We start from the raw sequence: 15,025 nt of genomic DNA on the forward strand, positions 1-15,025 counted from the left end.
ACAAGATTAACTATGTGGTTTCTGGGGGGCTTGTGCGATGACAGTGCGCGAACAACACTCAAAGAATCTGTATATATGATGGAATTGGGAATGTGATTTTCAAGGATGTGTCGTACAATCAGTAAAATTCCATACGCTTCCGCTGAAAAAATTGATGTGTGCACGCTCATGGTTCTGGCTGCATTGAAATTAGGACCATGAGCAGCGCACGACACCATACTGGAGGTTTTAGAAGCGTCACTATAAAATTCTGCACATGTGTATTTAAACTGCAAAGACAGAAAGTGCTGCAGTATTGCAGCTCGTGGTACACGATTTTTGTCAAGTCTCATAAAAGAGAGGTCACACGACACAGGGCGAACTTGCCAAGGCGGTAAACTGTTAGAAAAGGATGACCTGTACACATCTAAAAACGAAGCACTGAGATCCGAGGCTCGCTCTCTCACTCTCAGTGAAAAGGGCAGAGGAACGGATGGGCGATTTGCAAAGAGCAGAGATGTTGATGTATCGTTAAAGACAGGATAAAAAGGGTGATTATTCAGTGATGAAATTTTAAAAGCATATAGCAAGTCCATGTACGTTCGTTGGTTCTCAAGGCTCCACTTATCACACTCGACATACAGACTCTCGACAGGGCTAGTGCGAAAAGCACCCGAGGCGAGACGAAGCCCCAAGTGTAGCACTGGGTCAAGCATTCGCAACGCTGTTTTAGTCGCCGACCCATATACCACACTGCCATAGTCTAAACGAGACCCAACCAAAGCAGTATAGAGCCGTAGTAGGAGTTCTTTGTCGGAACCATAAGATTGATGGGAGAGAACCTTAAGTATATTCATTGTTTTCAGACATTTATGTTTAAGTTCCTTGATGTGTGGAATGAATGTGAGTTTCTGGTCAAACACAACACCTAAGAACTTGTGCTCCTTGTTCACAGGAAGCGACACGCCATTAAGAGTAATGTCTGGGTCCGTATGGACCCCGCGCTTCCTGGAGAACACAACGCAGGAGCTTTTTACAGGATTTAATTTAAAACCATTCTTGTCTGCCCAGCCGGCAAGTTTCTTTACACCAAGCTGGACTTGACGTTCGCAGATTGACATATTGCATGATTTATAGGATATCTGCACGTCATCTACATACATGGAATAAGAGATTGTAGGTGGCAGTGCCTTACCAAGAGAGTTCATTTTTACTATGAAGAGAGTGCAGCTCAACACGCCACCCTGTGGCACGCCATTTTCTTGCACATAAACGTTTGAGAGTGCACAACCAACTCTTACTCGAAACATTCTGTCTGACAAGTAACTAACAAGAGTGTTTAACATGTTACCCGATACACCGAATGACTTGAGGTCCCTAAGGATCCCATAACGCCAAGCGGTGTCGTATGCCTTTTCAAGGTCGAAGAAGACAGTTAAACAATACTGCTTATGCGCGAAGGCATCCTTGATGTACGAGTCAAGAGCTACCAGCTGATCGTTCGTCGATCGCCCCACCCTAAAGCCTGCCTGGCAGCTCTCGAGAAGACCGTTGTACTCGAGGAAGTACACGAGCCTGCGATTTACCATCTTCTCGAAGAGCTTGCACAGGCAGCTCGTCAGGGCTATAGGACGGTAGCTTGAGGGGGACGACGGGTCCTTTCCCTCCTTCAGGAAAGCTACAACTATAGCCTCCTTCCAAGAGTTTGGAATGTGCCCCGAAAGCCAAATCTTGTTATATAGGTGTAAGAGTGTTAAAAGAGTGTCTGCGTGCAGGTGTTGTATCATTGTGTATGTGATGTTGTCTGGGCCTGGAGCTGAGGGTTTACACGTGCTTAGAGCAGCCCTCAGCTCATGTAGTGAAAACAGGGAGTTGTAAGAAGTCTGTGATTTGTTGCTGTCGCGTAGGGACTTCTTTTCACAACAGGCTTTATGTTTCAGGAAAGTGTTTGTGTAGTGTGCTGAACTGGACACGTGTTGGAAGTGTTGTGCGAGTGTGTCAGCCTGGTCTTCGAGTGTGTCCCCTGTAGTGCTGACCAGAGGCAGGCTGTGTGTTTGTTGTCCCTTGAGTTTACGTATTCGTGTCCATACTTTCCTTGTGTCTGTGTAGGAGTTCATTGATGTTATGAATGTACGCCAACTCTCTCGTTTTGCCCCACGGCGCACACGTTTTCCTAACGCCTTGGCCCGTTTGAACAAGAGGAGGTTTCCCGACGTGGGGTACCGACGAAGGACACCCCACGCCTTGTTCTGGGCCTCTCGCGCCCGCCTACAGTCCTCATTCCACCACGGCCTCCGCTGGTCGCCCGGGGCACCAGAGGCGTGGGGAATGGACTTTTCGGCGGCGTCGAGGATGTGCGCCGTGAGGAGTTGGGTAGATTCTTCAACGTGTAGGTGTCCTATGGATGTGTGGTGTAGTTTGGATGTCTCTGTAAATGTATTCCAGTTAGCTCGTGTTTCATTGAACCGATTATGGGAAGATGGACTGCATGGGCCTTTACCTATGTATGTAAGTGAGGTGGGGAAGTGGTCACTGCCATATGGGTCAGTTCCCACACCCCACTCGAGAAGAGGAAAGAGAACTGCGAAGCCAATAGCCAAGTCAAGACATGAGTATGTGTTGTGTCCTATGTTATGATATGTAGGCTGTTTATTGTTGAAAAGGCATGCTCCAGAGGATGTAAGAAACCTCTCTATCAGGCGACCCCGGGCATCCGTACGAGAAGAGCCCCAAAGAGAATTGTGAGCATTAAGGTCGCCTGTTAGAATGTACGGTTCGGGCAGCTGGTCAACCAGCGCCTCAACGTCAGAGCTCGAAAGTGGAACATCAGGAGGAATGTATATGGAGCATACCGTTATCAACCTATTAAATATTATTAAGCGTATTGCTACAGCCTCAAGGATAGTGTTTAAAGTGACAGGGTGGCATGCTAAGGATTTCCGGACGATTATGGCCACACCGCCAGAGGAGTGTGTGCAGCCATCCCTGTCCTTTCTGAAGACCATGTAACTATTCAAGAAATTTGTGTGCTTGAAATTCAAATGTGTTTCCTGAACACACATAACACTTGGCTGATTAGCATGCAGTATTTCGTATACATCGTCAAGATTTTTAAGAAGGCCTCTACAGTTCCATTGAATTATGTTTTCTCTTCCCATTATTTAGTGTGAGAGCTACTGGAGTGTGTGTGTTTGTTTATGTGTCGTCTTTCGGGGCTGTGACTCTCGCCTTTTTAGGCTTGTCGGGAGGCTTTGGCGTCGGGACGCGTTCCTTGCGCTGCGTTGCAGGCAGGAACGGCCCGACATCCATATCGTCGTCGGATGTCCGAGGGGTGCCCGACGGACCGGGCCCCCCGGACTTGGCCCCCCCTCGGGAGCCCTTCGTTTGAGCCGCCACCGCCGAGGGCGTCCGGAGCGCCAGAGGTGGCACGGGCGGTGCGGTGGGAACCGGTGCAGGGCCCGTGGTGTCCATCACCTCGGTACCCTCCAACGCACTGGAGGACGGGGAGACAGAGGCGGGAGCGGCACCGGTCCCGACGGAAGACGTTTGCACCACAACCGCTGCTGCCTTAGCAAGCGGCGTGGTGGCGGGTTGGGCTGCCTGAGGCAACCCAGGGGGGGGCGGAGGAGGGACCAGGTCAGACTCGCTGAACTGGGTCCCTGTGGAAACCAGACGCCGCTCCGCCCCCCGGCGAGCTGCGTCGGCGTACCTCCCCAGAGGGAAAGAGGCGAACCTCTTTCGCGCCTCTGGGAAGGTGATGTTCTCCGTGACCTTGATGTTAATTATCTTTTTTTCCAATTGAAATTTTTCGCACTTGCGGGAGTACGCTGCATGCGGACCGCCGCAGTTCACACAAGTGAGGGTTTCGGATGGACAGTTGTCAGTCGGATGATCGTGCGCCGCGCATTTCGCACACGTCGTTCGGCCACGACAAGAGGTTGTACCGTGCCCGAACCGCTGGCACTTAAAACAGCGCCGCGGATTCGGGATGTATGGACGGATGGAGCAACGGATAAAACCTGCATTGATGTGTTGTGGAAGAACTGCGCGGTCGAAAGTCAAGATAATGTGCTTGGTGGGAATCTCCTTGTCGTCTCTGCGGATAGTGATGCGTCTCACGGCAGTGACGCCCTGATCCTTCAAGCCGGCAAGGAGATCCGCATCCGTTTCGTTCAAAAGATCTGTCTCGGATATCACACCCTGGGAGCTGTTGAGGCTCCGATGGGGTGTGACCCTGATGTCTAGATCAGCCAGTCTAGTCTGAGCTAGAAGCTTCATGGACTGCTGCTTGTCATTTATTTCGATGAGGAGTTCACCAGACCTTTGTTTTTTGCACTTATACGATTTTCCTACTATGGCTTCAAGATACTTGGCGATCAAGAAGACTGACTGAGATGCAAGAGGGTGGGTTGGATTGAGGGATTCCATCACAAGAAATCGAGAAAAATGGTCCGGTTCAGGGAAGGTTAACGACGGCAACGGAGGAAAGGATACTTCGGTGCGGCCCCTTTTCAGGGACCGATCACGGTTGGGGGGGGTTTTAGACAATACCATAAAGCATAGTATAAAAGCAGGGAGACGGGGGTACTTTCTCCTATGACCTTACCCTGGTAGTCAAAGAGGTCCCGGAGCTCCCTGCCTGGTAGACAGGCAGGGAGCCCATCGGCCGGAGCTTGACCAAGGCTCCGACGGCCACCGTTTACGGCTTCTACCCTTCACCTTTAAACACATCGCCACGGTTGGACACGGCTTATGTTGGGAGCTCGGGGTCCGCGGTGTCGCTGCTCACCGTCACCATGAATACTCAAGGTGCCCCGTGCGGGGGCCTTGCCGAGAAGCCCACAACAGCAGATAAATATTAACGTTACATTGAATCTCACTGAGTGCAAAACGGAGACCTTAGATAATTATTGCAACAATTCCACACCTTCACTGTGTCTTTGCCAAACAAGCCATGAATACAAAACACAAGTTTGGTTCATTCAAAAGATTGCCTCATCAGAATCATACTGACACTACTCTTAATGTAAACTTCGCTCAAATGAGCTGAGTGATTAGGAAAAAAGGCAATGGCCATGCGACCCACTAGCTCATTTCCCACAACAGAACCTATGATGTCGTACCAGCCAGCTCTGTGATTGGCGGAGGCCGTCAAAAGCAAACGCAAACTAGGCAGAGCTTATAAGCTTGCCGAACGAGCTATTTGCGCTTAAATTAGGGCACATTCTTTTTAAAGCCGTAAGAATGGTGTTATGAAAGTTATGAAAGCACACGTAAACATACAAGTACCGATGCGTGCTGCTGTTGGTACTGCGCAAACTATGCTTGGTTTAGCTGCACAGGACTGCGGAGCTTTGGGGTAGTTTTAGACACTGGCCGATTGACGCAAGCAACGGTGTCTTACGTGACCATATTTGTCGAGTGAGCACTCAGTTTCACAAAACAGTTATTTTCTCTCTGAACTTTTAAAAGCAAGCCAGGTTCAAGTACGGCCAAAAACAAACCAGAGGCAGAAAACGGCTTGCCACGGTATGGTGGCGCCATCTAGGTTCACTAACGGTAAACAAGGCTTTCCAATCTGCTGCAGAGCGGTCGGTTCCTGTGAAGTCATTGCAGATCACGAAAACACACGATTTAGCAGGAAAATGAAAATTTTAACATAACTTGATTAATTTCTCAGTGAATAAAACATTGTTTGCATCCGGACAGGTTCTGGGGACACTATAAAACATGAAATCTTTTGGATAAAACAAACTTGTATTTTGTCTTCATGGCTCTTTCAAATGCCCCCTTGCCCTGCGTATCCATCAAAGGCTCACTCTAATGTCGGTAGCAAACACTGTTTAAACATGAACGTCATCTTACTACAGTTCCTTGGACATAGAACACAACAGACTCGTGCCATTATTGGACCCTATGTTGGTAAATGCACAAAGTGGGGAGGGTTGCTTGTACAAGAAATCGGAAATGCGACTGCCCCAGTAAACCTCCTTTGACATACCACACTACTACTGTCCAGAGAAATCTGCCCAGTAGTAAGCAACATCAACAACTCACTGTTTTCTTGATCACAGCAGTTATCCGCATTATGTCATCAATGCGAAGTGAGGTCATCTGCAGAGGAAACCAAAAAAATTTGAGGACATCAATGTGACGACCAACCAATCACTTTAACCAAGAATGAAACGAAAATAGGTCAATACTAAATTGAAAACTGAACCGTGAAATTCCCAATTAATTTCCATAGCTGCTCATGCATAACTCAATCCAGCCATATCCATCGATGCGCCCAATGCAAACATGAAACCACCACCGTCGTACACTTGAAGAGTACATTCTTAAGCGCAGACATTTTTCGACATTCCTCATTTCCAGACGCCATCGGTGCATGAAATGCATTTGGCTCTGATCCTAAAGCACTAAAAGTTGCGCCCTTCCATTTTGCAGTGCTCTTTTCCAGTGAGAATACACCTAACAGGTGAGTGTCATGGACAATTTTGCAACCCAATAACGGGCAAAAGGACTGTCCTTTCCTGCAACATTTCCTGTTGCCTTTCCTGCAATGGTGTTTTGGCACACCATTGAACACCATCAATGCGGCACAGGAAACTTCGCTTTAAGAAGTTTGTCTTACTCACAAGTGACTTTGTAATGACAATACACAGTCGTGACCACAGTTCTACACACAAACTCACTACAAACATTGTTAGCTTTGTAGGTTGCACTTTCTGCCTTACCCTTTTATTCAGACTGCTTGGTTGCGGATCTGACGTCTACTTTGCATACACTGCGTCTGCATTATTGGCGTGTGATACATGTTCAGCTCCTGTAACAATCCCTCAACAGGATTGAGATAAATTACCTTCAGGAGAATGTCGATGCGACTGCTCGACGAGAGGCTGTGGTGACATGTCCCAATGATGGCGACCATGTTTTCGCAAGTCTGAAATTGCACAAAAGCGCAACACGACACCTTCACTCTTCCCTCAAAATTACTTGCGGAAAAAGGCGTACGTTTAGCACATTCAGCGAAAACTTTTTTCCCTGTATGTATGGTGCTTTTAGCGCAGCTAAGTGTATCGCAAATATTTCCTTTCAATCTAAAAGTACTGCAAATGTTCATTCAAGTTAGACATTGTGATGGTCCTTTTAAGCACTAGTACTTTATCCACTACTGCCAATACCCATCACACACAAAAGAATTGTGTTGCAGAGTGTGTTCGTGTTTTGATGTCAACAGCATTCAGCAGACTGCACTTTTGTTGTTTGTTTTGCATGTGCTGTCCCTACACCACTGCTACAGGAGAACGAATGCGAAATAACCAGAAACCATTACTTGTTCGGCTATTATTCTAGATAAAATGGCAACAACGCATAAACAACGACCAGCATCGGCACACTTCATTCGATACATAGACACGTACAGGGGCCGTCATTAGTAATTGGAACAAGGATTTGTGAATTTTACAAAATATGTGTCTTACTGGCTTTATGAAAGCGATTACCGGTTTACAGGAAGCTTTTTCTATTCGGGAGGACTCCTTTAAACGCACACTAATGCAGCCAGACAGCTTCCGGAAGAAGAAATTCCTGTAAATTTACGACAGCGTGTTCCAATCACTTTTTGACGGCACCTGTACATGTCCCTGCCTCACCACTGGTTCATTTGTTGCTTGTCTTTGAGAGAAAAATCATTGAGTGAGCCTTAATTCTCCTTTCTCCATACAGACGTCACCCCCATTTCTTACGAGACTTCAAGACTGGTTGCACACCTTGTAGAAGATCTTCCACTCGTTGACATTGGCTGCCGCCTTGCTCATCCGGGTAAGGATTCCCTGAGAAAAAGACAGTGTGGAGGTCGCACATCAAACAAAAAACACTTCTTTGAGGACTAGTTATTGATTAGTGACATAAACCTGAAAGTGAGTAACGTTAATCGGTGCATTGTAAGGTCACTAAGTGGTTTGTTAACTCCAATGGAGCCTTTTGGATAGGATACATGTTGGAGATGTGCTGGAAATCATCCACGCTCTAATCCAAGCGTGTGGACATATAAACACTACAACCCCTAAATAGAGTATTCCCCCGTTAAATCGAACTGCAATGTCTCGATATATTGGTACAGTCGAAAATTTTGCCGCCGTGCATTTACCTGCTATGGGCGCGACGGATTTGCCCCCGTTATCTTGAAACATTTTTTGGGGGGGCCCGCGGATATCTCAAAATGTTGACTGAGAAGGCACAAGGCAAAGTCTGCTACAGACAGCTGATAAAGTCCCCGTTCTAATGCTTAGCTTCCCCTACGCGCCAAACACGGAGGATGTTCCCGTCACCCAAATGCTGTCCGACATCACTGAGAGAGCTGTGGATGATGCAGCTAGCTGATCATGAGGACGAAGAGAAGCCCCGGGAAGTGCCTCCATTGACCAAAACAACGAAGATGCTGCGCCTCCTTTGCAATAAAGTAGAATGTAGCCGTGGTGACCAACAATTCATGCGGTGCATTGAGCAGCTTGAGATTGCTTTTCTGGGACGGGAAACAGGCAAGCATCACGCGATTCTTTATTGTGCAATAATAAAAATTCGTCATCCCTGGGAATTATTTTGCCTTTATTACAAAAGCTTCCCTGTGCAGTGGAGCTTTTGCTATTGACACTAGATCTTATTTCGTTAGCCTTGCCACAAAGTTTCGGCATTTCGCTTACTCGGAACTCCGCTTATCTCGAAGTTCTCAGCGGATTTTACAACTTCGAGTTAACAAGAGATTGCTGTGTTCACCTATGAGCAGTATAAAATGCAAATTATAAGAAAAGGAGTATTTGTCCTTTCTAATTGAAGTCGACAGCCAAAAATTCCCATAGTAAGTGTGTTTTTCTCACTCCTGTCCTATTTGTGCCGTTTGCAGTCATCACATTCTTGTCAGGGAAAATGCTTGCATTACACAGCAGATAATGTTTGCTACTGCTTCTAACCATCCCCCATTGCACTGTGTGGGATAGCAAACATCCGTGAAGCAACAGCGTCAGTGACCCCGAAAAAATGCCCACACACTGATGAGCCTCAACCCTCGCTATTTCATAGTTAATTTCGGAACATAAGGAACGAGTGTATTTATTAGGCCAGCAATTTTAGAATCGACCCCCATAACTTGGTTTCTCGCTGAGTGAGCATTGGAAAGTCCGACCACCAGCTATAGTAACAGGAGTGCGAACTTTATACAACGCTATACTTGCTAGCTTCTGAAGAGGTGCGCCCAAAACAAGTTATCTAAAAATAAAAGATAATAAGCCCACCTACACTTAAAAATACTCTACTCATTTCCACTTTTTTTTTTAAGAAACATGAAATTATTTTGAAATTGGCCCATTTTTTGTTCTGCCCACCCAGGATCAATGTTTCACACAAAACCAATGAAGCGATTCTCTGCTCCTTCCGCTCAGAAGAATCATAGTTGCAAAATGAATCAACTTTGATTCTGGTTCCACCAGCCTATTCTTAAGTTATTCCAGGGGCCATTCGTTATTTTGCACACCGCTAGCCCCACTCAGTCTGACCTCCACATGCGATTGGTCGACTCAACAACATGCGTGACTGTTGCTAGCTTGCTACGGACCAATCATGTGCGGGCTACCAAATCATTCATAAAATGAACCACTTCCAGAAGCAGTGCAAGGCAGCCCAACTTTAAAGGGGCCCTGCAGCACTTACCATCGACTACTAGAAATGTATTTTGGGGTAAAGTCTTGGGGTAAAGTCTTTGGGGTAAAGCAATCCAGTCCCGCAAGAATTATGAAAATCCGTTCACTATCACCGAAACTACGCACAATGAGAAATCGCACATAATTGTTCCCTCTCAACTCGACCGTGGACGACGCGACGAAAGCTGCGCGATCTCTCCCGCAGAGGGGGCAGCTCAGGGCGTTCTCTTCGGCAGCCTTCGATATATCACAGGCGGGGGAGTTTTCTCCTTTTCTCCGCAACGTGGAGGGGTCTATTTCCAGTGTGGTGCCACAAAAAAGTAGGCATGGCTGCCTGCTCGCAAGCGCGCGCTGGGACTGGTAGGACGTATTTCAAGCAATAAACGTTTGTTGTCGAGTGGTCTGGTTGACAGAGAAGTATTGAGCTAATCACTCAAACTCTGTGCGCACTCAAAACACAAAAGAAACGGCAAAACTGTGCCTACAGGTTCAGGCATAGAAGAGGTTTGTACACAGCGCCGATGACGGCGGATCGTCACAGGGAATGCGAGAAATTAGCCGCAAAGTTGACCAGTGACAGCCGATTGGACAGCGATGGCTTCAATGACGTCGTTTAGGCCATGCCAGGGGTGCATAACGAGGAGAGCTGAAGAGAGCGCGGTTGGTTTTTCCGCGTGTTTCACAGCGATTTGCACGCTCACCGCTTCACGTGTAGGTGTAACATTTGGCTCAGGTATTTCTGGTAGTGTAAGCTAAGCGTCGCGCAGGTTTACTTGCACTGCTCAAAGAGTGTTGCAGGGTCCCTTTAAGTTCGTTTTGCAACACCCCAAATGTCAGTGAATGATAACAAAAACTAAAAAAATGCAGTAACACCTCTTATGTAAACCCAGTGAGGCCATAGGTTATGGCTAAACAGTACACGCACCACAATCACCGAGTGCGCAGCAACAACTCTCTTGTAATCGGTTAAGGCATTCGATTGCTTCATAGAAGTACGTAACAGCAAACAGCTGTTAAAGGGGCCACGAAGACAATGTACAAGACTGGTTCATTAAGAACTGCTTTGTTCCGATAGCAATGATACCAATTTTATAGCAGACTTCACACAAATAGTGGAGATTTTTAAGGAAAACAGCTGAAGCAGTGGTGATTTACCGGCCACTTTTTTGCTAACCTTTATGATGTCACAGGATCTGGTTTGAGTGATTGATTAAAAAAGAAACGTCTTTCATGGCTGGACTGAAGCTGAGCAGGTTACACAAAGATGGCTCTTTCAGATTAAACAGGACTGTATTTTGTCCGAATTGCACCTGTAAGACTAAAGTGTCAAGAGTGAGGAAGGAAAAGGAAGGGTTCTGGAGTTGCTGCATGAACATCACATTCTGCTTCCCACACCACCTCACAGTTAAGTGGGGACAAGGCTCTTAGAACAATTTGTTTAAATTTTCAAGCAAACTCTGTGAATCTTGCCAGTCTTGCTGCTTTTTTCCTGCTGATTTGAAACGTACCATTATTTGTGAGTCACTGAATTAGTTCCCAAGATAATTACAGATAATTAGTCATTTTTGGAAGAACAACAGACAAAACAGTGTTAGTCATAAAAATGTAATCTGTGTAATTTTCAATACTATGAACCCCGGTGAATGCAATAAGAGAAGCGGTTTTTTGATGCACTGCTTGGAGCTAATTTTACAGCTCATTAAACCTTGGTGTTTGAAATGGGCCCTCAAAATGGTTCCTTGCTACTGGTGCCACCAAAGTTTAATGAGTTATAAATTAGTTCCAAGGGGTGCATAAAAAAAAACGATTATCTTATTGCATTCACCGGGTCCGAGCATTAGAAAATGTAAAGATTACAGTTTTGTGACCAACACTGTTTTGTATGTTGTTCCCCCAAAAATTGACTAATTATCTCTAATTATCTCGGGAGCTGATTGAGTGACTCAAAATAATGACATTTTTGAAATCAGCGGTAAAAAGACTGGCAAGTTTCACAGAGTTTACTTGAAAATTAAAAGGAGCTGCTTTAAGGGCAAAGTATCCCTTAAACGAGTACTGACACGAAATTTCAAAGCTGAGATAACTATGTAAAATGCTTCCGTTTTTTATCAGGAGATATCCCCCAGCAAGTTTCAACACCGTTCGGCGTAACATATTTTAAATCCATTTTAATCTCTGCCCGCACGAGAAAGCCCAGAGCGGGCCGACATGACATCATCTGCAAAAGAACCGTAAATTGGGCGAGTTGGTACTTATTCATCTTCCCTAACAGCGCGCACACACGAAGACTGAGGCAAAGAAGGGGACAGGACGAGCACTGTGCTGTCAGCGCTCGTCCTGTCCCTTTCTTTGCCTTAGTCTTCGTGTGTGCGCGCTGTGAGGGAAGATGACATCATCTGCTACTTTCCCCAAACTGCCTACGTCGGGGCTCCCGTGACGAAGCCGATGCGCTGGCTGTGGTTGGCGCGCGCTGCTTCGGCGTGCATACACGCCACGGTTTTGGGGCTGACGTCATGCTGCTCGGGCGCGTGGGGACGGTGAAGACCTCGGCCGGTCTGGGTGCGCGCGTGCTTGCTCACGCGCGCGTCCAGAGCGGCAGCGGTATGGCAAGAATGGTGACGTCCCGTGATACCTCCTGTCATGGGGGCTGCTCAGCGTTCGTTTTGTCGAAACCAAAACTGGCACGAATAAACGACACCGTAAATGAATTTTTACGCTGCGCTCGACCACCTAATGTGTCATTCTATGATTAGTGGGATAGTAGGCACGCATAGCAGCGAAAAAACGTAGCCCGAAAATTCCGCGTCGGTACTCCTTTAAGGCATACCAAAGTTCTGCTGCAAACGAAGGAGCACACCAATCAAATGTACTGCAGAGGAGAGCATACCGAGATGTCCTTGACGTTTGCCAAGCGCTCCCGCAGGCTGCTGACAATGGGCTGGCTCTGCGTCATCATGAAATAGGCGACCGTGGCCTGGCGGGACTGGAGGAGGGCGAGGTCCTTTGTGGGCTGGCAGAACATCTTCCTGGGGTGACCAAAAGCGAGCGAGATGCTATTAACTCACAAAAAAAAAAAAAAAACTTATCCCAACTACAGCCTCCTGTAGGTTCTATACTCAGGCAGGCAAAATAATTAGGCTCCGTTTAGGGGCCCACAGGGCCAGGAATGTAGCCGTAGCTACGAAACGGTACGGATGCAGCAGCCATCCTTTTTTAGCCACGAACATGCCTTCCTTCCTGAGGAAACCCCAGAGTTCACACAACTTATACTTGTCAGACCATGCTCCTAGATTTCACAGAGACCACGCACAACTTTTAATGTTAAATTAACCTTTATGTGTTTAGGGCTTAGCGCATTTGAAAACTGTAGTCTTCATCAGTTTGAGTTCTCAGCTAGCCGAGTTTGTAGATTGGAGTTTCAAACAGAACGTGAGCCTGCATGAAAATTTGAGCATACAAAACTCAATTGTGGGGCATCGAGATGTGCAGGGAATTTCACTTTTTTTTTTTTCCTTTTGAAAACAACGGATAAAAAAAGGGTAGACACATAAAAGGGTGGGGACAGCGGGCAACACTGTCCCAAATGCTTTTCCCCTTGTGTTTACAATCGTTGCACTGTTGTTTTCAAAATAAACGGTTACCAATCCACCTGGTTGTCTCTTCTCGTGAGTGGGCCAGTACAGATTGCAGCACTGGCTTGTTTCCATGGCTTCCGCACAATAAGAAAATACCGCCCTGCACCCTACAGCAAGCTGCACAAACACGCCGTTCTATGTTGCTATCTGTTGGAAATTCTAACAAGGATTAATGCTGGTTACCTGAGTTGCTTTCCTCCAATCTTGGATCTGCAGCAGTTAAAAAGCCCTGTAGGATTGGAAGAAAAAGCATATATGTAGGGAGAAAGAGACCAAAAGAGATAAAAGATAAATGGTGCTATTAAAGGACAGCTTTGAAGGAAGCCATATCAAAATTTCACAACCACATCTAACACAAGACGACGATATTTTGGCGACCTGTATCAACGACAGCATGACTTGAGGGCCATCAATCACCAGCTTCGCAAGTACATCCTTTTAAACAAAACTCAAAGCACATGGCTACTTCTGTTGCAAACTGCAGTTAAGGGTTTTATTAGTGTTTTCCAAGCAGTTGATGAAAAAAAGGAAGTGCAGGGTTTAAAAAAAAAAAAATTGAGGTGTGATCACAGGGCAAGTTTCAACTGACATATTCCTAAACCTTGCTTGTAGCTTTCACAGACACTGCATGAATCTGGGGTCAGTTCTGCATGCACTGTGTGTAATGCGCAATACAGCGCGTGCTTGTACACACAATGTGCTGCTGAACAAGGTCCCAAGGTACCGTATGCACGACACCCTTACCGAACAGCGAGAGGCCTTCCTTCCCAGAGATGCCGCACTTGTAAACTGAAGGGTGCCACTCCTCCTTGAAGATCTGCAGACAGCTGTGCGCGGTAGGAACAACAAGGCGACAAGACGTTGTCACGCCGAACACATCACTGGCCACCAGATCAATCGACTCACCCAAACGTTGTCCGACTGATGAGAACACGGTCCTTCCTGGGTAGATACAACTCACAGTCAGTGAACGCATGGTGATATAAAGACAAACTGCAGTAAATGCAATATTATCTGTCTTGGTTGCAAAATGTTGCCTGTTGATACCAAGCCGAGTGAGCGAATGAATGGTATGCTGTTCAACACACAACATGTCATGATTCGCTTACATGCCAGAAATTCACCGGCATTGTAGAACGGTCGGTAATCAGACACTTGCTGGTATTCTGCCGAAATGTCAAAACTTGCCGGCAGACCGCATGACAGTGCGGAATAGCGGCAAGTTTTCTCATGCTTACCTAACACTGGCAAGTGCTGCACTTAGTTAATGTTGTCTCCTCCAGCTTTCGTTACAGCCCGACTTTTAAGAAAAAAAGGATTAAAATTCGAGTCTTGTGAATTGTTTTCTTGCAAATACAGGCGACATGGTATCAAAACGCCCCTGAAGTTTAAAAAGCTTGAGCAACACAGATGCAGTAGAATTAACTTACCAGCTTGGAGAACAAATGCTAAGAAGACCCTTGCTTTATCACAAATTTGCCCGACACAATGCTTTAATTGGAATCTTTTGTGTGCAATTATGGCTCGCTGCAACTTTTGTCAAAGTTGAGCCTGTGATACTCTGGTGAAGACGCCTAGATAAAGCCAATATGTAAAGCGTCTTTAGAGTTTAGAGTAATCTCACTCTTTTTCTCCAAATTGGAAAGTTCTCTAAATTGCTATCCTAATCTCTAGAGATTAAAATACCGCTTGAACTACTGCAAATTTATTGCA

General features: G+C 46.3%; 1 protein-coding gene across 2 annotated transcripts in view; it reads right to left on the bottom strand.

Annotated features, from left to right (window-relative positions):
- Nucleotides 1-15,025, bottom strand: part of LOC144163379 (mutS protein homolog 5-like) — a 41,742-nt gene that overhangs the window by 24,714 nt on the left and 2,003 nt on the right. For both annotated transcript variants that reach the window (XR_013320901.1, XM_077694349.1), the window contains exons 7-13: nt 14,219-14,254; nt 14,057-14,139; nt 13,496-13,541; nt 12,565-12,703; nt 7,752-7,814; nt 6,842-6,922; nt 6,037-6,093 (exon numbers count right to left, since the gene is read on the bottom strand). Coding sequence is in view for 1 of the 2 variants with exons in the window: in XM_077694349.1 (XP_077550475.1) it covers nt 6,037-6,093; nt 6,842-6,922; nt 7,752-7,814; nt 12,565-12,703; nt 13,496-13,541; nt 14,057-14,139; nt 14,219-14,254 (505 nt within the window). In the remaining variant the exon portion in view is untranslated. The remainder of the gene's footprint in view (nt 1-6,036; nt 6,094-6,841; nt 6,923-7,751; nt 7,815-12,564; nt 12,704-13,495; nt 13,542-14,056; nt 14,140-14,218; nt 14,255-15,025) is intronic.

This window comes from Haemaphysalis longicornis, unplaced genomic scaffold (genome assembly GCF_048455015.1).
Source record: "Haemaphysalis longicornis isolate Haplotype H1 unplaced genomic scaffold, Haemaphysalis longicornis Haplotype H1 scaffold_12, whole genome shotgun sequence".
NCBI lineage: Eukaryota > Metazoa > Arthropoda > Arachnida > Ixodida > Ixodidae > Haemaphysalis > Haemaphysalis longicornis.